Source organism: Trachypithecus francoisi, unplaced genomic scaffold (genome assembly GCF_009764315.1).
Source record: "Trachypithecus francoisi isolate TF-2019V2 unplaced genomic scaffold, Tfra_2.0 Lachesis_group11, whole genome shotgun sequence".
In the NCBI taxonomy this organism is placed as follows: Eukaryota; Metazoa; Chordata; class Mammalia; order Primates; family Cercopithecidae; genus Trachypithecus; species Trachypithecus francoisi.
The window spans coordinates 10,763,549-10,785,649 of record NW_022681456.1 but is presented as its reverse complement, the minus strand read 5'-3'; the positions used below and the strand labels follow the sequence as shown (position 1 = coordinate 10,785,649).

The window sequence follows — 22,101 nt, the reverse complement described above, 5'->3', positions numbered from 1 at the left end:
GATCTCGGCTCACTGCAAGCTCCGTCTCCCGGGTTCAAACGATTCTCCTGCCTCAGCCCCCTGAGTAGCTGGGATTATAGGCTTCAGTCACCATACCCAGCTAATTTTTATATTTTTAGAAGAGATGAGGTTTTGCCATGTTGGCCAGGCTGGTCTCGAACTCCTGACCTCAGGTGATCCGCCTGCCTTGGCCTCCCATAGTGCTGGGATTACAGATGTGAGCCACTGTGCCAGACCACGGGCCTGATTTTAAGCCCTGCCCTGGCTTTGCCACTCACTAACCCACTGGCAAGTTACTTAGCTTTCCATCTCTGTTTCCTCATCTGTACAACTGAAGCCTAAGAGCACCTTCACGAGTAATACCTGCAGTAAGCTTAGAACTTACATGCCAGGTAGTGCTCCTGCCTTGGGCTTTCTATTATGCTTCCTACTGCCTGGAGGGCCCCATGCAAACCACAGCCTCCACTCACTTCCTCAATTCATCCAAGGTCCGGCTCTGAGAGGCTGTCAGTCACTATGCAAACCACCTACTCCACAGCTACTCTCTGCTTTCCCTGCTTCATTTTTCTTCAGGGCACTACCTTCCCCGACTAGAATGTAATTTGATGAGAGCCAGGACTTTGCCCTTCTTTTCACTGCTGTCTCCCTGGAACCTAGAAGGATCCCTGGAACAAAGTGGCATTCACTAAATATTTTCGTATTTGTTAAAGGTCTAAATTAATAAATACAGAAAATTCCCAGTTTCTAGGTAAGTGCCACTTTCTTTTTTTTTTTTTTTTGATACGGAGTCTCACTCTGTCGCCCAAGCTGGAGTGCAGTGGTGCGATCTCGGCTCACTGCAAGCTCCGCCTCCTGGGTTCACGCCATTCTCCTGCCTCAGCCTCCCAAGTAGCTGGGACTACAGGCGCCTACCATGACGCCCGGCTGATTTTTTGTATTTTTAGGGGAGATAGGGTTTCACCATGTTAGCCAGGATGTTCTCGATCTCCTGACCTCGTGATTCGCCCGCATCGGCCTCCCAAAGTGCTGGGATTACAGGTGTGAGTCACCGCGCCCGGCCGCAAGTGCCACTTTCAATCCCAGAACCTTGGGGTCAGAAGGAAAATGAAACACGACCTCATTCAAATTCAGAAATTTTTCTTTAAAGTGCCCTAATAACATCTCAGTCCCTATTTGACTCCAGTAATACTCAATTCACTTTTATAAATGAGAAGTGCCATTTCACTTGTTTTTTTTTCTGTTTTCTTTTTTTTTTGTTTTTTGTTTTTTTTTTGAGACGGAGTCTGGCTCTGTCGCCCAGGCTGGAATGCAGTGGCCGGATCTCAGCTCACTGCAAGCTCCGCCTCCCGGGTTCAGGCCATTCTCCTGCCTCAGCCTCCCGAGTAGCTGGGACTACAGGCGCCCGCCACCTCGCCCGGCTAGTTTTTTGTATTTTTTAGTAGAGACGGGTTTCACCGTGTTAGCCAGGATGGTCTTGATCTCCTGACCTCGTGATCTGCCCGTCTCGGCCTCCCAAAGTGCTGGGATTACAGGCTTGAGCCACCGCGCCCGGCCTTCTGTTTTCTTTTGAATGCCAGGTCATATCATTTTTCACATCTCTGATAGAAATTTGAACTTTCTAAGCGCTGAGTTGAAATGTACCTTCTCGTAGTCAATTCAATCACTGGTCTTAATTCTGCCACTTGGCACTTTAAAGGGTGATTTAAAATAACTTTTACTCTTTTACAAACAACAGCCTTTATCCTATTTGTAGAGATGGGATATCCTTTGTAAATCATCCTTTCAATAAAGTTTGTGGGCTCTTCGTCATCCCAGTAGGCCTGTATCTCTTTCTTTTATATACATATATATATTTATAGATACATATATATATATATATATATTTAGTTTTCTGAGACAGGGTCTTGCTCTGTCACCTAGACTGGAGTGCAGTGGCACAATCACGGCTTACTGCAGCCTTGATCTCAAGCAATCCTCCCACTTGAGCCTCCTGAGTAGCTGGGACTACAGGTCCATGCCACCACACTTGGCTAATTTTTTTTTTTTTTTTTTTGAGACTGAGTTTCACTCTGTCATCCAGGCTGGAGTGCAGTGGTGAATCCTGGCTCACTGCAGCCTCAGTCTCTTGGGTTCATAGCAATTTTCATGACTCAGCCTCCCGAATAGCTGGGACTACAGGTGTGTGCCACCACATCTGGCTAATTTTTGTATTTTCAGTAGAGACAAGGGTTCTCCATGACAGCCAGGCTGGTCTCGAACTCCTGACCTCAAGTGATCCATCGGCCTCAGCCTCCCAAAGTCCTGGGATTACAGGTGTGAGCCACTTCGCCCAGCCACACTTGGCTAATTTCTTAAGAATTTTTTGTAGAGATGAGTTCTGGCTATGTTGCCCAGGCTGGTCTGGACTCAAGTAATCCTCCCACCTTGGCCTCCCAGAACACTGGGGATTACAGGTGTGAGCCACTGCACCCAGCCTAAAATTGTGGTATACTAATATGGGATAATACTACATAAACACAAAAACCAGTTTTCCTTCAATATTATATAATCCACTGTTACATTACCTTTTAAAATACTATATGCTGCGCTGGACACAGTGGCTCACGTCTGTAATCTCAACACTTTGGGAGGCCAAGGTGGGTGGGTCACAAGGTCAGGAGTTCGAGACTAGCCTGACCAACATGTGAAACCCAGTCCCTACCAAAAATACAAAAATTATCTGAGCGCCTGTAATCCCAGCTACTCGAGAGGCTTAGGCAGGAGAACTGCTTGAACCCGGGAGGCAGAGGTTACAGTGAGCCGAGATTGTGACATTGCACTCCAGCCTGGGTGACAGGGTGAGACTCCGTCTCAAAAAAAAACAGAAAAAAAAATTATAAGCTGCAAAATCATACTACTACACTGTATTAACACTAACGAATTTTGCATAGGTATTGAAAGGCTGTAGCCTAAATGTAGGTCATCCCTGTTAACTTCTTCTATTTTTCACCCACCATTTGAGACTGTCAACACTTTAAATTCCAAATTTGCCATCTGTTATATTATCTATTTCTCTCAGCTTTAGCCATGTATAAGTTCAACAAGCATGCTTTCTATATCTTCATCCAAGTTCTTGAATAAACAAAGTGGTTGGTCAATACAAAAACAAAGTTCTCCCAAGTATGTTTACCGTGCCCCAGGTCACAGCGCAATCATTATTAAAAAGCAAACCGCAATATTTAGAGGCTAAAGTCCAAACTGCTATTTACCACAAAAAGATGCTGTTATCAAGTGAAGACATACGACTATACTACTTTATCTTTTAAACGCCACCCAATTGACATAGGATAGGAAACACCTATCGGCAGAATTCAATGTCCAAACTTACACTGAAAGCTTCCTTGCTGTTTTTAATGGCACAGGACTCTTCCACTTTGTGGTCCTCCTCTAGCACAATACTGGATGGCTAATACAAAGAAAAACACACATTACAATGGGTAACCAATCTTTTTTTTTTTTTTTTTGAAACGGAGTCTCGCTCTGTCGCCCAGGCTGGAGTGCAGTGGCGCGATCTCGGCTCACTGCAAGCTCCGCCTCCCGGGTTCACGCCATTCTCCTGCCTCAGCCTCCCGAGTAGCTGGGATTACAGGCGCCCGCCACCTCACCCGGCTAGTTTTTTGTATTTTTTTTTTTTTTTTTTTTTTTTTTTATTTTTTATTTTATTTTATTTTTTTTTTTTTTTTTTTGAGGCGGAGTCTCGCTCTGTCGCCCAGACTGGAGTGCAGTGGCGCAACCTCGGCTCACTGCAAGCTCCGCCTCCCGGTTCACGCCATTCTCCTGCCTCAGCCTCCCGAGTAGCTGGGACTACAGGCGCCCGCCACCTCGCCCGGCTAGTTTTTTGTATTTTTAGTAGAGACGGGGTTTCACCATGTTAGCCAGGATGGTCTCGATCTCCTGACCTCGTGATCCGCCCGTCTCGGCCTCCCAAAGTGCTGGGATTACAGGCTTGAGCCACCGCGCCCGGCCTTTTTTTTTTTTTTTGAGACGGAGTCTCGCTCTGTCGCCCAGGCTGGAGTGCAGTGGCCAGATCTCAGCTCACTGCAAGCTCCGCCTCCCGGGTTCACGCCATTCTCCTGCCTCAGCCTCCCAGGTAGCTGGGACTACAGGCGCCGCCACCTCGCCCGGCTAGTTTTTTATATTTTTAGTAGAGATGGGGTTTCACCGTGTTAGCCAGGATGGTCTCGATCTCCTGACCTTGTGATCCGCCCGTCTCGGCCTCCCAAAGTGCTGGGATTACAGGCTTGAGCCACCGTGCCTGGCCCGGGTAACCAATCTTTAACAAGTTTAAATGGAAGTCAGTAAGTTTAGAAATAAAGCTAAGAATGTTTACGAACGACGACATTCCATGTGGGAGAATGGAAGATGTAAAAGGAGAGCTTCTTCTGAAGCATTAGCATGCACTATGACTTTTTTTTTTAACCAATATTAATTATGCCACTTTCAACACTTAAACTGGCAAGGCACATAACCAGAAAGATTAAAAATACATAGTTTTACATTACTGGTCAACACTGATAATATAACCCTTATAGACCTCAAGCCACTACAAAAGTTTCCTTGAATCAAAAATAATATTCAGTATGGTTTTTATTGTTTTTTTTTTTTTTTTTTTTTTTGAGACGGAGTCTCGCTCTGTTGCCCAGGCTGGAGTGCAGTGGCCAGATCTCAGCTCACTGCAAGCTCTGCCTCCCGGGTTTATGCCCTTCTCCTGCCTCAGCCTCCCAAGTAGCTGGGACTACAAGCGCCCACCACCTCGCCCGGCTAGTTTTTTGTATTTTTTTTAGTAGAGACGGGGTTTCACCGTGTTAGCCAGGATGGTCTCGATCTCCTGACCTCGTGATCCGCCCGTCTCAGCCTCCCAAAGTGCTGGGATTACAGGCTTGAGCCACCATGCCCGGCCAGTTTTTATTGTTAAATGTATTTAGTTTGCTGAATCTTTAAAAATTGTATAGAATACATAAAAACCAAAGGCGATAAAAAACACTATCAATCAGAACACTCTGTTCTCCAAAGCCTGAGGGTAAACAGCTAAAATTCCTTGAGAAATTCTACTTACCTTAATTTTTAATTAATTAATTAATTTATTTATTTTTATTTTCTTTTTTTTTGAGACGGAGTCTCGCTCTGTTGCCCGGGCTGGAGTGCAGTGGCCGGATCTCAGCTCGATGCAAGCTCTGCCTCCCGGGTTTAGGCCATTCTCCTGCCTCAGCCTCCCGAGTAGCTGGGACTACAGACGCCCGCCACTTTGCCCGGCTAGTTTTTTGTATTTTTCAGTAGAGACGGGGTTTCACCGTGTTAGCCAGGATGGTCTTGATCTTGTGACCTTGTGATCCGCCCGTCTCGGCCTCCCAAAGTGCTGGGATTACAGGCTTGAGCCACCGCGCCCGGCCTATTTTTAATTTAAAAAAAAGACCCAGATATCATAACTCTTTTTTTTTTTTTAAACATAAATGCCCATCCTGGCTAACACGGTGAAACCCCGTCTCTACTAAAAAAATACAAAAAAATTAGCCGGGCGAGATGGCGGGCGCCTGTAGTCCCAGCTACTCGGGAGGCTGAGGCAGGAGAATGGCATAAACCCGGGAGGCGGAGCTTGCAGTGAGCCGAGATCGCGCCACTGCACTCCAGCCTGGGTGACAGAGCGAGACTCCATCTCAAAAAAAAAAAAAAAAAAAAAAAAAAAAAAAAACAACATAAATGCATGATCTAATATTCACATTGTAAAACTTCTCAGATTTCTTTGGGCACACAATTAATTTTCCAAAAACAAATAGTGGGAAAAAAGGATAGCCCACAGGCCGGTTGGTTTTAGATAAAAGGAATCCATCTTTTATAAACCCCAGAAACTTACATTATTTTCTGGCCTCAAATTAATTTTCTGCCCAAAACCACACGTCCAAGTTGGGCAATGTAAAAAGTCTGAGCCACAATCTAAAAGAACGCCGTGTGGCTAAACCAGTCAGCTTCAGAAAAGCAAGCCAGTGGAAGGAGAGGTGGTGAATGGTGTTAATCATTTTGGTTTTGATTCAAGAGGATCCTTGTGGCCCAATAATTCGCAGTGAAACGCATAACCTACTAATCTTAAAGTCTCTTAAATTTGAAATACCTGGGGCAAAAGATTAAAGGCAGTCTTTTCCACATCATTTTTCTGCTGTTCCTCAAATCTTTTTACTAAATTTGATACAAATTCCTCTATTTCTTGATGATATTGCCTGTGTAAGAGGACAAAATGGTCAGAACCCAGACAGAGTAAAACATTCAATAGACTGAAGTCTTACGCATTACTATAAGATGTCAAATGTGAATGTTGTTGTTTTTCAGAAGTTTAACAAATCACCGACTCTCTGTAATACTCAGGAACATATTCCTTAAGATAAATTACATATTGTTACCAAGTTAATAAAATAATTATGATAAAGTAACACAGTGATTGGCATAACTGCCAATCAGTTATGCAAAGAATACACGGATTTTATTTATAAATTCTGTGTACTTTATTTTTAAATAGATACTACAAGTAAATGGTTCAAAATCGAAGAGAAGTAAAAGGGTTACATAACGAAAAGCTCCCTTCCTACCCTGTCTCCTAGCCATCTATTTCTGCAACACAAAGATAGTCAATATATATTCAGGTCTTCCACATCCTCCTCCCAGAAATTCTTTATACATACATAAGGAAACACCAATATAAATATGAAACTGGAAAAGATAAAATCAAAATGCAAAGCAAGAAAAAACACTGAGGTCTACTTTCCCCAGTCTTCCAGGTCAAGAACCAAGCTCATCATACATTCTGTAGTGCTCAGTTCAGGAGGTGTCGAAGGAGCCCAAGTCTTTTACAATGTAATCGGGCAGCCATATTGTCTCAGACTCAGTTTCCTTTTCACAGACTTGATGATCTTTTAGGTATCTTGTAGCTCTGACATTTTAAGATTTCTGCAGGTGGATCACTTGAGGTCAGGAGTTCGAGACCAGCCTGGCCAACATGGTGAAACCCTGTCGCTATTAAAAATACAAAAATTAGCCGGGCCTGGTGACGGGCGCTTGTAATCCCAGCTACTTGGGAGGCTGAGGCAGAATTGCTTGAACCTAGGGGGTGGAGGTTGCAGTGAGCCAAGATCATGCTAACCTGGGCAAAAAGAGGGAAACTCCATCACAAAAAAAAAAAAAAAAAAAAGCCGGTGCGGTGGCTCACGCCTGTAATCCCAGCACTTTGGGAGGCTGAGATGGGTGGACCACCTGAGGTCAGGAGTTCGAGACCAGCCTGACCAACATGGAGAAACCCCATCTCTACTAAAAATACAAAATTAGCCAGGCGTGGTGGCACATGCCTGTAATCCCAGCTACTTGGGAGAATGCGACAGGATAATCACTTCAACCTGGGAGGCGGAGGTTGTGGTGAGCTGAGATTGTGCCACTGCACTCAAGCCTGAGCAATAAGACCAGAACTCCGTCTCAAAAAAAAAAAAAAGAAAAAAAAGATTTCTGCAGGTTAAACACTAGGTGAATGGTGCAGAAAGACTGTCATGAGCTAGAGGGTTACTGATTCTAACCTGGGCATGGGAGGGACAATAGTGCTACAGCCCAGTCGTGCCCAGCACCTTGCTGCTGTATTTAGCTGTATTTAGCATCCCCACCTCAGAGCCTTGGGTTCCACTTCTGCTGAGATAGAGTAGGTTATGGATCTGGCATTGTTCCTTCTATCTTCTTGACCTTGGTCAGCATTAAGAAGACAACAATATGACTAAGTGACTTTTGAGGGAGCAAGCAACTATGTGAAATGTCTATGACCATGCTCTGAAGAAGGGACAGAGCAAACCATTTTAGAACACTCTGAGCAAGCAATGCAGGAACACACAGGGTCACCCGAAACCCTGATGATGATGGTTTGCAAAAGTCTTGTTTTGCTGTTAAAAGAAATAATCAAGTGAGTAGGCTTTGAAGATGGCCAACATGGAAAACTCAGTTACCTGATTCGGAAAGAGAAATAGTGAATGTCATTGTTATTGTTACAATGATAGTGATGATTTTTATTAGAAGCCATTTATTGAGCTCTTAGAGGTGCTCATGTAGCTACCTCACAGGTAGTTACTATGACTATCCTGTTTTCCAGTGAAGTAATGGATGATGTAGCAAAGATCTGTGACCTTCCCAGGTTCACAGACATAGAAAGTAAGAGTCCAGATATTCAGGTCACTGTGATCCCAATGTCCTTGCTGTTAATCATGATTCCTTATGCTTTAACTCCAGGGTCATTTTAAGTAAAATAACAAAAATGATCTAAGTACAAATGAAAACAGCATATTTATAGAGAAAGTTGTTCCATAAACACAGTATTATATTTAGGAGAGGGAAAAAATTACTTACTTTGAAATAGCATTGTTCATGAATAGAATCTGTAATATAGGTCCATCTAACTTAGAATCGTTCACCAATATTCCACTAAAACAGAAGTTAGAACATAGTCTTAGAAGACATTTTTTTTTTTTTTTTTTTTTTGAGACGGAGTCTTGCTCTGTCGCCCGGGCTGGAGTGCAGTGGCCGGATCTCAGCTCACTGCAAGCTCCGCCTCCCGGGTTTTACGCCATTCTCCTGCCTCAGCCTCCAGAGTAGCTGGGACTACAGGCGCCCGCCACCTCGCCCGGCTAGGTTTTTTTTTTTTTGTATTTTTAGTAGAGACGGGGTTTCACCGTGTTACCCAGGATGGTCTCGATCTCCTGACCTCCTGATCCGCCCGTCTCGGCCTCCCAAAGTGCTGGGATTACAGGCTTGAGCCACCGCGCCCGGCCCCAGAAGACATTTAAGTAAAACTTGCATACATATATATAAACGCATAACTTTTATACATTTTTTTTTCTTTTTTGAGACAGGTTCTCACTCTGTTGCTCATGCTGGAGTACAGTGGCGAGATCTTGGATCTTTGCAATCTCTGCCTCCCGGGATCAAGCAATCCCACCTCACCTTCCCAAGTAGCTGGGACCACAGGTGCAGAACACCATGTCCAGCAAATTTTTGTATGTTTTATGGAGACAGGGTTTTGCCATGTTGGCCAGGCTGGTCTTGAACTCCTGAGCTCAAGGGATCCACCTGCCTCGGCCTCCCCAAGTGCTGGGATTATAGCTGTGAACCATCTCACCAGCCTTAAAATTCTTAAGTACCAAAGATCATATAGTATTTTACACATATTGCAGTTTTTGCAAGAAAATTATACATTTCTACCAATTCTATCTACTTTAATAATTTTATACAGAGGCATCACTTAACTTTTTTTTTTTAATGTTTAACAACAAATTAAGAACTGCAGTGAATCTTTCAGTTTTCAACCAAACAGTCTGTCTAATAGTTAGCTTCCTTACAAATTAGGGGGAGGGAAGGAAGGACTAGGTAAACAAGTAAACAAGCAGGTTACAAGAATATATTTCCTTTTTTTTTTTTTGGGTGGGGGATAGAGTCTCGTTCTGTTGCCCAGGCTGGATTGCAGTGGGGTGATCTCGGCTCACTGCAGCCTCTGCCTCCCAGGTTCAAGCAATTCTGCCTCAGCCTCCTAAGTAGCTGGGATTATAGGTGAGCACCACCACACCCAGCTTAATTTTGTATTTTTCTTTTTATTTATTTATTTATTTTTGAGATGGAGTCTCACTCTGTCACCCAGGCTAGAGTGCAGTGATGCGATCTCAGCTCACTGCAAGCTCTGCCTCCCGGATTCACACCATTCTCCTGCCTCAGCCTCCTGAGTAGCTGGGACTACAGGTGCCTGCCACCACGCCCAGCTAATTTTTTTTGTATTTTTAGTGGAGACGGGGTTTCACTGTGTTAGCCAAGATGGTTTCAATCTCCTGACCTCATGATCTGCCTGTCTCGGCCTCCCAAAGTGCTGGGATTACAGGCGTGAGCCACCACGCCTGGCCCAATTTTTGTATTTTTAGTAGAGACAGGGTTTCACCATGTTGGCCAGGCTGGTCTTGAACTCCTGACCTAGTGATCCGCCTGCCTCAGCCTCCCAAAGTGCTGTGATTACAGGCGTGAGCCATCATGCCTGGCCAAGAATATACTTCTTTTTTCTCGCTTTGTTGCCCAGGCTGGAGTGCAGTGGTGAGATCTCAGCAAGACAGAATCTCACTTTGTTGCCCAGGCTGGAGTGTAGTGGCGAGATCTCAGCTCACTGCAACCTCCACATCCCAAGTTCAGCAATTCTCCTGTCTCAGCCTCCTTAGTAGCTGGGATTATAGCCATGTGCCACCACATCTGGCTAATTTTTGTATTTTTAGTACAGATGGGGTTTCATCGTGTTGGCCATGCTGGTCTCAAACTCCTGACTTCAGGTGATCTGCTGGCCTTGGCCTCCCAAAGACCTTGGGCTACAGGAGTGAGCCACCGTGTCTGGTATATTTCTTTCTTTCTTTTTTTTTGAGACAGAGTCTCGCTCTCTCGCCCAGGCTGGAGTGCAGTGGCTCAATCTCGGCTCACTGCAAGCTCTGCCTCCTGGGTTCATGCTATTCTCCTGCCTCAGCTTCCCGAGTAGCTTGGACTACAGGCACCCGTGACAATGCTTGGCTAATTTTTTTGTATTTTTAATACAGGCAGGGGTTTCACTGTGTTAGCCAGGATGGTCTCGATCTCCTGACCTAGTGATCCGCCCGCCTCAGCCTCCTAAAAGTGCTGTGATTACAGGCATGAGCCATCATGCCTGACCTTTGCCTGGTGTATTTCTAAAGGAATCTAAATGAATGTGGCTTGGAAGTATATACGAAAGAACACTTTATAAATAGATAGACTCTTGGAGGGCAAAGCATATTGTACTAAATATCTCAAATCCAAGATTCTAAAGAAGAGATATAAAAAAAGTATACTATTCCTGGATTTGACTTTCAAATACTACAAAAAATGAACTAGAATGCAGCCTAAAAACCTGTAATATATCCCATGGGTAACCTGGGGCCAGATGAATGTCTGATTCTTCCTCTTCTCACCTGCCTCATATTCCTTTACCTGTACAGCATGTGAAATAAATGTCTCTATTTGGAATTGTCCATATCAAGTAAAGAAATAAAATAAGAGGCTGGGTGCAGTGGCCCACGCCTGCAATCCCAGCACTTTGGGAGGCAGAGGAGGGCAGATCACGAGGTCAGGAGTTCGAGACCAGCCTGGCCAACATGGTGAAACCCTGTCTCTACTAAGAAAAAAATATATATACAAAAATAAGCCATGCATGGTGGCACATGCCTGTAAACTCAGTTACTCAGGAGGCTGAGGAAGAGAATTGCTTAAACCCAGGAGGTGGAGGTTGCAGTGAGCCAAGATTGTGTCACTGCACTCCAACCTGGGAGACAGAGCAAGACTCTGTCTCAAAATGAAACAAAACAAAACAAAACAAAACAGGGCCAGGCAGAGTGGCTCACGACTGTAATCCCAGTACTTTGGGAGGCCGAGGCAGGCGGATCACAAGATCAGGACATGGAGACCATCCTGGCTAATACGGTGAAACCCCATCTCTATTAAAAATACAAAAAATTAGCCGGGTGTGGTAGCATGCGGAGGTTGCGGTGATCCGAGATCACGCCACTGCACTCCAGCCTGGGTGACAGAGCAAGACGCCTGGCCAACCAGGGATGGTTTTTTTTTTTTTTTTGAGATGGAGTCTCGCTCTCTCGCCCGGGCTGGAGTGCAGTGGCCGGATCTCAGCTCATTGCAAGCTCCGCCTCCCGGGTTTACGCCATTCTCCTGCCTCAGCCTCCCGAGTAGCTGGGACTACAGGCGCCCGCCACCTCGCCCAGCTAGTTTTTGTTTTTGTATTTTTTAGTAGGATGGTCTCGATCTCCTGACCTCGTGATCCGCCCATCTCGGCCTCCCAAACTGCTGGGATTACAGGCTTGAGCCACCGCGCCCGGCCAGGGATGTTTTTAAAAGTCACATGCAGCCGCATGGTTCCTAAATTGAGTCCAGTTTGATAAATCAGCTATAAATACACTCACAGTTGGAGAAATTTGAATATGGAGTTGGTAGGGGACATGATTAAGGAAGTCATGCCAGTTATTAGGTGTGATAATTGAGTGGTGGTTATGCATGAAAAAGTCTCTATTTTTAAAAATACACATTGAAATATTTGGGCTGAAATGTGTATGCGATTAGAAGGCAATATGGCAAAAATATTAAATGTTAAATTAAGTGATGAAAATATGGGTGTTAACCATACTGTTCTTTTCTTTTTTTTTTTTTTTTTTTTTGAGACGGAGTCTCGCTCTGTCGCCTGGGCTGGAGTGCAGTGGCCGGATCTCAGCTCACTGCAAGCTCCGCCTTCCGGGTTTACACCATTCTCCTGCCTCAGCCTCCCGAGTAGCTGGGACTACAGGCGCCCGCCACCTCGCCCGGCTAGTTTTTTGTAGTTTTTAGTAGAGACGGGGTTTCACAGTGTTAGCCAGGATGGTCTCGATCTCCTGACCTCGTGATCCGCCCGTCTCGGCCTCCCAAAGTGCTGGGATTACAGGCTTGAGCCACCGCGCCCGGCCTGTTCTTTTCATTTCTTGCATATTTTCACAATAAAAGTAAAAGAAAGCCGGGCAAAGTGGCTCATGCCTGTAATCCTAGCACCTTGGGAGGCTGAGGATGGCAGATCACCTGAGGTCAGAAGTTGGAGACCAGCCTGGCCAACATGGTAAAATCCTGTCTCTATCAGAAAACACAAAAATTATCCGGGTGTGGTGGCACACACCTGTAGCCCCAGCTACTTGGGAGGCATAGGTGAAAGAATGGCTTGAACCCAGAAGTCAAAGGCTGCAGTGAGTCAAGATCATGCCGCAGCACTCACGCTTGGGCAACAGAGTGACACTCTGGCTCTGTCTCAAAAACAAACAAACAAACAAAACCCAACAAAATGTGTATTGACTAAATAAAGAGGATAGGGCTGGGCACGATGGCTCATGCCTGTAATCCCAGCACTTTGGGAGGCCGAGGTGAGTGGATCATGAGGTCAGGAGTTTGAGACCAGCCTGACCAACATGGTGAAAAACTGTCTCTACTAAAAATACAAAAATTAGCTGGGCATGGTGGTGTGCACCTGTAATCCCAGTTACTCAGGAGGCGGAGGCAGGAAAATCACTTGAACCTGGGAGGCAGAGGTTGCAGTGAGTCGAGATCGTACAACTGCACTACAGCCTGGGTGACAGAGTGAGACTCCATCTCAAAAAAAAAAAAAAAAAAAAGAGGAGAAACAGACTAAGCCCAGTGTAACCCCAGGACCTTGGGAGGCCGAGGCAGGAGGATCACTTGAGCCTAGGAGTTTGAAACCAGTCTGGCAATTTGGCAAAACCCCATCTCTAAGCTAAATACAAAAGTCAGCCAGGTGTGGTGGCATGTTCCTGTGGTCCCAGCTACTCAGAAGGCTGAGATGAGAGGATCACTTGAACCTGGGAGGATGAGGCTGCAGTAAGCAGTAACTGCGTGACTACACTCCAGCCTAGACGACAGAGTGAGAAATTGTCTCGAAAAAACCAAAAACAAAACAAACAAAAAAAAAAACAAAAAACCAGGAGAAACTTCTGATTATAACAGTTTCAAAAGTAAGGACTAAATCAAGAGACATGAGAGTACAAATTTTATCTAAATAATTTCATTTGTCCTTTTTCCTTGGTTTTCTGTACAACACTTTATCAGCCTGACAATATGGAGGGCACTAATTCTAAGAAAATACGAATTTATTTTTTTCATGATGCTAATCCTTTGTGCTTATAAACTGGCAAAACCTATATATGATGCGCTAATCATTTGAACTCAGATAAAAATCACCCAATTTAAGATAAATATTAAATGTTTAAATGATTGACTCCATTAGAAAATGTATGCTTATCGGCCAGGCGCAGTGGCTCAAGCCTGTAATCCCAGCACTTTGGGAGGCCGAGATGGGCGGATCACGAGGTCAGGAGATCCAGACCATCCCGGCTAACCCGGTGAAACCCCGTCTCTACTAAAAATAGAAAAAAACTAGCCAGGTGCGGTGGCGGGCGCCTGTAGTCCCAGCTACTCGGGAGGCTGAGGCAGGAGAATGGCGTGAACCCGGGAGGCGGAGCTTGCAGTGAGCTGAGATCCGGCCACTGCACTCCAGCCTGGGTGGCAGAGCAAGACTCCGTCTCAAAAAAAAAAAAAAAAAAAAAAAAAAAAAAAATGTATGCTTATCTAAATAAAATATCTTATATAAAATTACGACTTTTATGAAGAATTCTAGTTATATTTAATATACTTAAAACCTAATCAAAAATCAGTTTATTTTTTTAAGCCTCCCAAGTAGCTGAGGCTACAGGCACATGCCACCACATCCAGCTAATTTTTAAAAATTTTTTGTAGAGATAGGGTCTCACCATGTTGTCCAGACTGGTCTCCCACTTCTGGTCTCAAGCAATGCTTCCAACGTGCTGAGATTACAGGTGTGAACCACTGTGCCCAGCCAAAAATGAGTTAAACACACACAGTGAGCTCACATAGAGAAAGGACGATGAGATATGAGGAAGTTAATTTGAAATACTGGCCGGGCGGGTGGCTCACACCTGTAATCCCAGCATTTCGGGAGGCCGAGGTGGGCAGATCATGAGGTCAGGAGATCAAGACCATCCTGGCCAACACGATGAAACCCCATCTCTACTAAAAATACAAAAAAATTAGCCGGGCGTGGTGGCGGGCGCCTGTAGTCCCAGTTACTTAGGAGGCTGAGGCAGGAGAAAGGAGAATTGCTTGAACCCAGGAGGCGGAGGTTGCAATGAGCCGAGATCATGCCACTGCACTCCAGCCTAGGTGACAGAGCGAGACTCTGTCTCAAAAAAAAAAAAAAAAAATGAAATATTTCTAAATTCTAAAATTTAAACTTGTAGTTACCACTGCAGCCAGTTATTCCAACTGGTGCCAGGGACTAAAAAGTACATGTGAGGCTGGGTACAGTGGCTCACACCTATAATCTCAGCACTTTGGGAGGTTGACACGGGCAGATCACTTGAGGCCAGGAATTCGAGACCAGCCTGGCCAACATGGTGAAACCCCATCTCTACTACAAATATAAAAATTAGCCTAGTGTGGTGGTGGGCACCTGTAATCCCAGCTATTTGGGAGGCTGAGGCAGGAGAATTGCTTGAACCCAGGAGGTGGGGGTTGCTGTGAGCTGAGATAGTACCACCGCACTCCAGCCTGGGGAACAGAGTGAGACTCTGTCTCAAAAAAATTAAAAATAAATAAAAATAAATAACAAAGTGCATGTGAAATTATATCATGGCACCTCTAAATTCCAAAAGCTTGAAAATACCATTTCTCATAATCTGTACTTCAACAAATACTTTAGATTTAATGACCGTTAAATAAATTTATATTTTGAGATACCAGCATTTAATATCTTTGTTAAAGTTAGGTGCCTAGGCTGGGCATGGCGGCTCATGCCTGTAATTATAGCACTTTGGGAGGCTTAGGCAGAAGGATCACTTGAGGCCAGGAATTTGAGCTTGAGCAACAAAGCAAGACCCTGACTCTATTAGAAAAAAAAAAAATAGCTGGGTGTGGTGGTGTCTGCCTGTAGTCCTAGCTATCTGGGAGGCTGAGGCAGGAGGATCAAGGGTTCAGAGAGCTATAATTGCAACACTGTACACCCAGCCTGAGTGATAGAGTGAGATGTTGTCTCAAACAAAAACAAAAACATGACCAGGCGTGGTGGCTCACACCTGTAATCCCAGCACTTTGGGAGGCCGAGGCGGGCGGATCACGAGGTCAGGAGATCAAGACCATCCTGGCTAACATGGTGAAACTCCATCTCTACTGAAAATACAAAAAAATTAGCCGGGCGTGGTGGGGGCGCCTGTAGTCCCAGCTACTCGGGAGGCTGAGGCAGGAGAATGGCATGAGCCCGGGAGGCGGAGCTTGCAGTGAGCCGAGATTGTGCCACTGCACTCCAGCCTGGGCGACAGAGCGAGACTACGTCCCAAAAACAAAACAAAAACAAACAGACAAAAAAACATAAAATCAGATGCCTAAATGCAAATCTACACACTGTATCTTTTTCAAAGGCACGTTACTTTTTCTTCTAAAATGCTGATTCTTGCATTGTTTCTATTTATGAACACATTTTAACTATGTAAATAAATCTTCAGCTAGAGTAATACTGTAATCTTTTTTTTTTTCAGACAGAGTTTCACTCTTGTCACTCTCAGCTCACTGCAACTTCTACCTCCCGGGTTCAAGTGATTCTCCTGCCTCAGCCTCCCAAATAGCTGGGATTTCAGGCACCCACCACCACGCCCAGCTTATTTTTGTATTTTTAGTAGAGACAGGGTTTCATCACGTTACCCAGGCTGGTCTCGAACTGACCTCAAGTGATCCGCCCACCTCGGCCTCCCAAAGTGCTGGGATTACAGGCGTGAGCCACTGCACCTGGGCCACAATACTATAATATTTTTTTAGGTGCTGGAATTACAGGCATGAGCCACCAGACCCAGCCAATATTGTAATTTTAATTCTAACTTTGTAGAAATGTTTGTTAAATAGGAATAGCTAGGTTAACAACTTGCCTACTCTGAACATTAAGTAAACATTTTCTGGATTTTGTTTCATAAATACTTTCACCCATTACTGAGCTTACAATTTTAATCCACTTATGAGAATTCGGACCTTATCCCCACAAATAAAGAACTATTACTTTGACTTCTTCAGAGTACGCTAAACAAATAAAAATGATACAAAAATCCCATACACTTTTTACAAAGAAATTGTGATTAAATATTAGTATCAGGATAAATAATAAGGGACAACTATGGATTAATTTCAAAAATCTCATACCTTGGTCGAGTCAGAATGTTCAATTTTCGTTTAAGTTCTTGATGTTATTATTTGTTAAGGAAGATAAGCCCTCATTTAACAAGGCAGATCATCAAATTCAACTACTACTTCTCTAACTTTTGGTATCAGAATATTATAAAGATAAAAGACCCACGGATATTTTGAGGATGACACACTTATTGAGCTTCTATTTTGTTGCAGGGGTAGCGTTTTGAAACCCAAAATTAAAATACAGTTTTTATCCTTTCGAACGTATATTCTTTTTTTTTTTTTTTTTTTTTTGAGGTGGAGTCTCGCTCTGTCTCCGGGCTGGAGTGCAGTGGCCGGATCTCAGCTCACTGCAAGCTCCGCCTCCCGGGTTCACGCCACTCTCCTGCCTCAGCCTCCCAAGTAGCTGGGACTATAGGCGCCCGCCACCTCACCCGGCTAGTTTTTTTGTATTTTTTAGTAGAGACGGGGTTTCACCGTGTTAGCCAGGATGGTCTCGATCTGCTGACCTCGTGATCCGCCCGTCTCGGCCTCCCAAAGTGCTGGGATTACAGGCTTGAGCCACCGCGCCCGGCCTCGAACGTATATTCTAAGACACGATCCTAAAGTTCAACTGACTAACCAACTGAACCAAAAACATTATTAAAACATCAGTGTTCCTGTGAACAACCTTTCAACAACCACTATGTGATAAAGAGAATGCAGAATAACGAGCAGTTAACAACTTTAGAATTTGGAATAAATCTATGGATATCCACTGTAGAATCCTTTCAACTTTTCTTTTTTTTGAGACAGAGTGTTGCCCTGTCGCCCAGGCTCCAGTGCAATGGTGTGATCTCGGCTCACTGCAAACTTCGCTCCCAGGTTCAACCGATTCTCCTGCCTCAGCCTCCCGAGTAGCTGGGACTACAGGCACGCATCACGACGCCCCGCTAATTTTTTGTATCTTTAGTAGAGGCAAGGTTTCACCCTGCTGGCCAGGCTGGTCTCGAACTTCTGACCTCGTGATCCGCCCGCCTCGGCCTCCCAAAGTGCTGGGATTACAGGTGTGAGCCACTGTGCCCGGCTTCAATTTTTGTATTTTGAAAATTTTCCTCACAATGTGGAGGAAGATGACATTCTGAAAAAGTAAATCGGGCTTCAAAAACCTCAAAAGCTGATATCCTGGCTGGGCGCGGTGGCGGGCGCCTGTAATCCCAGCTATTTGGGAGGCTGAGGCAGGAGAATCGCTTGAACCCGGGAGGCGGAGGTTGCAGTGAGCCGAGATCGCGCCACTGCACTCCAGCCTGGGCGACACAGTGAGACCCCCTTCCCCCACCCCGTCCCCCCCAAAAAGCTAACATACCAGTCACTTTCAGTTCTCCTTACAAATTTTAAAAGGAAAACTACCCGAACCAAAGTTATCTATCTACGTATAAAACTCTTAAGAACGTAAAAAAACATACTAGCAAATCAAGAAAAATCTGCAATCTTGTAACTCAAGTCTAACAGAAACTTCTTTGGCGCGTTTTCCCCAAGGTGCTGCAAAGCATCTTCAGCACAGAAGCGAGCTCCGACTGGAAGAACTCTAAAATTAATCCCCAATTTTAATCAAGCAATTAACCAATTATCTCAGCACACGCGGATTCCTTGAGGTCCCCAACTCTGCATTCTGGGACCACTAGCGTTTGCCCCGGTATAAAAACTGATCCCGTGTCTAAGCAGCCGGTATTTCATCACCTACAACTATAACATGATGGCACAACTTGAGCGTGGCTGCAAAATATGAAACCTTATCACCACCTCAAAAAGAGGCGGGCAAGCAGGGGCCTGTGTACCATCTGTCAGGTGAGCAGCCTAAAATAACCCTAAACCCGGGTGGGAGGCAAGAGTGGGTCTGGTCAGGAGACGGCCTCCCTGAGGGGAAGAGGTCTGCGCCGAGGCGCCGGGGCAGCCTGCGCGCCCCGAACCCTAGACTCTCGGCCCGCCGGCGGGTGACAGAAATCACTTGGAATTCTGGCCCTCCTGGAATTTCCGCCCGCGCCGTCACCCTCGCCCGGCGCTGCCCCGGCCCCACGCCCGGGTGACAGGGCCCAGCGAGCGGGAAGGATATTCTCGGCGCGGAGCTGCTCGATGGTCTCCTCGCACTGCCGAAGCCGCTCCCGTAGCTCCGCGTCGCCGACCCCATTTTCGTCCTCCTCGTCGCCGTCCTCGTCCTTGAAGCGAGTGTGAACGGGCTTCGGAATCGACTCCTCTGGGTGGTCGAACGGCTCGAACAGCTCTAGATCGCCAAAATACACCTCCGCCGCCATTTTGGGCTGTGGAAAAGATTCGAGAAGAGGCGGAGCCGACCAACAGGGCTGGGGGACGAAGGTTGGAATGCGCCACCACTCTCCAGAGCTCTGGCCGCGCGGAGCCACCCGCTAGGGTTTTGTCCAGACGCAGGCCGCGAAAGCTGCACACGGAGCGGGGCCAGTCGCTAGAGACTACAACTCCCAGAATGCAGCGGGGTCTATCGGGGATAGCGATTGCCCCGAGTACGGCATGCTGGGACGTGTGGTTTCTAAGCGACTGGCACTCATTGTCTGCATTGCATCCTGGGATTGGTGCTTTTTGAAACGTGAAGAAAGCCGGAGTAGGTCAGAATGCGCTAAAGCAATATGGGGCCAGGGGGCGGTGGTTCACGCCTGTAATCCCAACCATTCCGGAGGCCGAGGCGGGAGGATCACGTGAGCCCAGGAGTTGGAGACCACCCTGGGCAACAGAGCGAGACCCAGACACTACAAAAAAATATAAAAATTAGCTGGGCGATTGTAGTCTTAGGTACTCGGCAGGCTGAGGCGGGAGGGTCCCTTGAATCCAAGAGGTCGAGGCTGCATTGAGCCCAGATGGCGCCATTGCACACCAGCTTGGGCGACAAAGCAAGACTCTGTCTCAAAAAGAAAAAGAAAAACAAAAACCAGTATGAGATGTTCCTGTTAGGCAACTAAGGCTGAAAAATCAGAGCACGACGCATAGCTTCCTCACAGATTCTGGTGTGCATGCCACACCAGAGAAGAACGAACTCCATAGGCCGAAAGGGAACTGAATAAAAATAAATATAAAAGAGAATAAGAAACTCCAGCTTTGCTACAGAGATGACTGTTGTAGATACAAGTTAGTTTATTGAGTTTGCTTCGTTTTTAATGTAGGATTAGCTAGATTCGACTATTTTAGTCTGTTGAGGCTTTCTGTGGTTTCTCTTGTTCAATCACTTGTTCATTCAATCACATTATTTATTTACACCTTCAATGGGCACTTGTCTAAGACTTGAGTATGCAAGAGTAACCACAATAGAGTAATTCCTCCTCTCACAAAGGCTGTAGTCCACAAAAAGCAACAAAAACCCCATAATTATAAATGTTCTTGGGTTGAGATGGATGTTGATGGATATTCATCACATAAAGATATATGGGCTGGGCGTGGTGGCTCACATCTGTAATCCCAGCACTTTGGGAGGCGGGCGGATCACAAGGTCAGAAGCTCAAGACGAGCACGACGTCTCTACTAAAAATACAAAAATTAGCCAGGCGTAGTGGCACACTCCTGTAATCCCAGCTACTCAGAAAGCTGAGGCAGGAGAATCGCTTGAGCCCGGGAGGCGGAGGTTGCAGTGAGCCGAAATCGTGCCACTGCACTCCAGCCTGGGAGACAGAGCGAGACTCTGTCTCAAAAAATAAATAAATAAAATAAAATAAGAAAAAAAGGTGAAAAACACAAAGTTATGAATATTTAACAAACACCCTAGTCTGTGGGAATCAGTGAAGTGAGGAAGTGAGACTTTAAGGATGGGCAAAGTTAGGGGTGGGCACATGGGAGGATGGAAGGAAGAGTCTTAGGTGTAAGAACCACCATGTTGAGTGAAAAGGAGTGGAGCAAGATGAGGCTGGAACACTACTAGGTCAGTACTCAAAGGCCCTTAAGGAAGCCTCTCTCCATTCACAACATCGGGAAGTCATTTACACATTTTACATTTTTTTGTTGTGGACAATGGGATCTCCCTATATTGCCCAGGCAGGTCTTGAACTTCCAAGCTAAAGCTATCTTCCTGCCTCTGCCTCCCTAAATACTGGGATTACAGGAATAAGCCACTGTGCCTGGCCATTTAAATTTCTTGAAATTTTGAGACAGAGTCTGACTCTGTTACCCAGGCTGGAGTGCAGTGGCACGATCTTGGCTCACTGCAACCTCCACCTCCCAGGTTTACTTTCACTGAAAAATCTGCATGAGGCCAGGCGTAATGGCTCAGGCCTGTAATCCCAGCACTTTGGGAGGCCCAGGTGGGTGGATCATGAGGTCAGGAGTTCAAGACCAGCCTGGCTGACGTGGTGAAATCCTGTCTCTACCAAAAATACAAAAATTAGCCTGGCATGGTGGTGGGTGCCTGGTAATCCCAATTACTCAGGAGGCTGAGGCAGGAAAATCGCTTGAACACAGGAGACAAAGGTTGCAGTGAGCTGGGATCACACAACTGCACTCCAGCCTGGGCAACACAGACTCACAAAAAAAGAAAAAAAAAAAAAAAATTCTGCATGTAAGTGGACCCTGAAAGTTCAAACCCATGTTGTTCAAGGGACAACTGTCATTTCATCTTTTAATTATTTGCATTTGGCTACTCAAAAAAGAAACTGAAATAGGCCAGGTACTATGGCTTCACGCCTGAATCCCAGGTAGCACTTTGGGAAGCTGAGAGGATGCAGATCATTTGAGGCCAAGAGTGGGAGACCAGCCTGGCCAACAGCCTGAGAACCCCATCTCTACAAAAATTATCCGGGTATGTTGTCATGGGCCTTTGGTGCCAGTTACTCAGGGGAATGAGGTGGGAAGATCACTTGGACCAATATACGTAGATGTACATATGTATTTTATTGGACAGTGCTGCTCTAGATGAGCCAAGGGCAGGCTGTTAACACTCATGTATGGTCAGCTCCTAAAATAACTGTAGACAAAACAGGAAGCTTTTGCGTCCACACTGCCTTACAAGGTCATGAACATTTAATAAATACTGATTTGAAAAGGCAGACCTTAATTGAAAAATGTGATGATCACAAAATGAAGGATCCATAGTGTCATTTCCTTAGTTTCCTTAGAAGGCTTAGATTTGTCACCGAAACACGGTGAAAAGCCATTTTCCCATAGAATTACTGTCTTCTGGGAAAACGAAAAGTTTATTAAAATATATTAAAAATCTTATAATCTAGCTGGGTGAAGTGGATCACACCTGTAACCCCATCACTTTGGGAGCCCTGAGGT

The 22,101-nt window shown here is 45.4% G+C and overlaps 1 protein-coding gene across 6 annotated transcripts in view; it reads right to left on the bottom strand.

The window, feature by feature from the left end:
- ZCCHC8 (zinc finger CCHC-type containing 8) overlaps positions 1 to 19,355 on the bottom strand; it is a 37,400-nt gene extending 18,045 nt beyond the window's left edge. For 2 of the 6 annotated variants that reach the window (XM_033220279.1, XM_033220281.1), the window contains exons 1-5: positions 18,923 to 19,355; positions 16,843 to 16,885; positions 8,407 to 8,481; positions 6,146 to 6,251; positions 3,368 to 3,445 (exon numbers count right to left, since the gene is read on the bottom strand). In XM_033220279.1, coding sequence (XP_033076170.1) covers positions 3,368 to 3,445; positions 6,146 to 6,251; positions 8,407 to 8,481; positions 16,843 to 16,885; positions 18,923 to 19,121 — 501 coding nt within the window. In that variant the 5' untranslated portion in view covers positions 19,122 to 19,355. The remainder of the gene's footprint in view (positions 1 to 3,367; positions 3,446 to 6,145; positions 6,252 to 8,406; positions 8,482 to 16,842; positions 16,886 to 18,922) is intronic. The other 4 variants (XM_033220284.1, XM_033220282.1, XM_033220283.1 and 1 more) reach the window with 3 other exon arrangements.
- Positions 19,356 to 22,101: the final 2,746 nt, after the last annotated feature.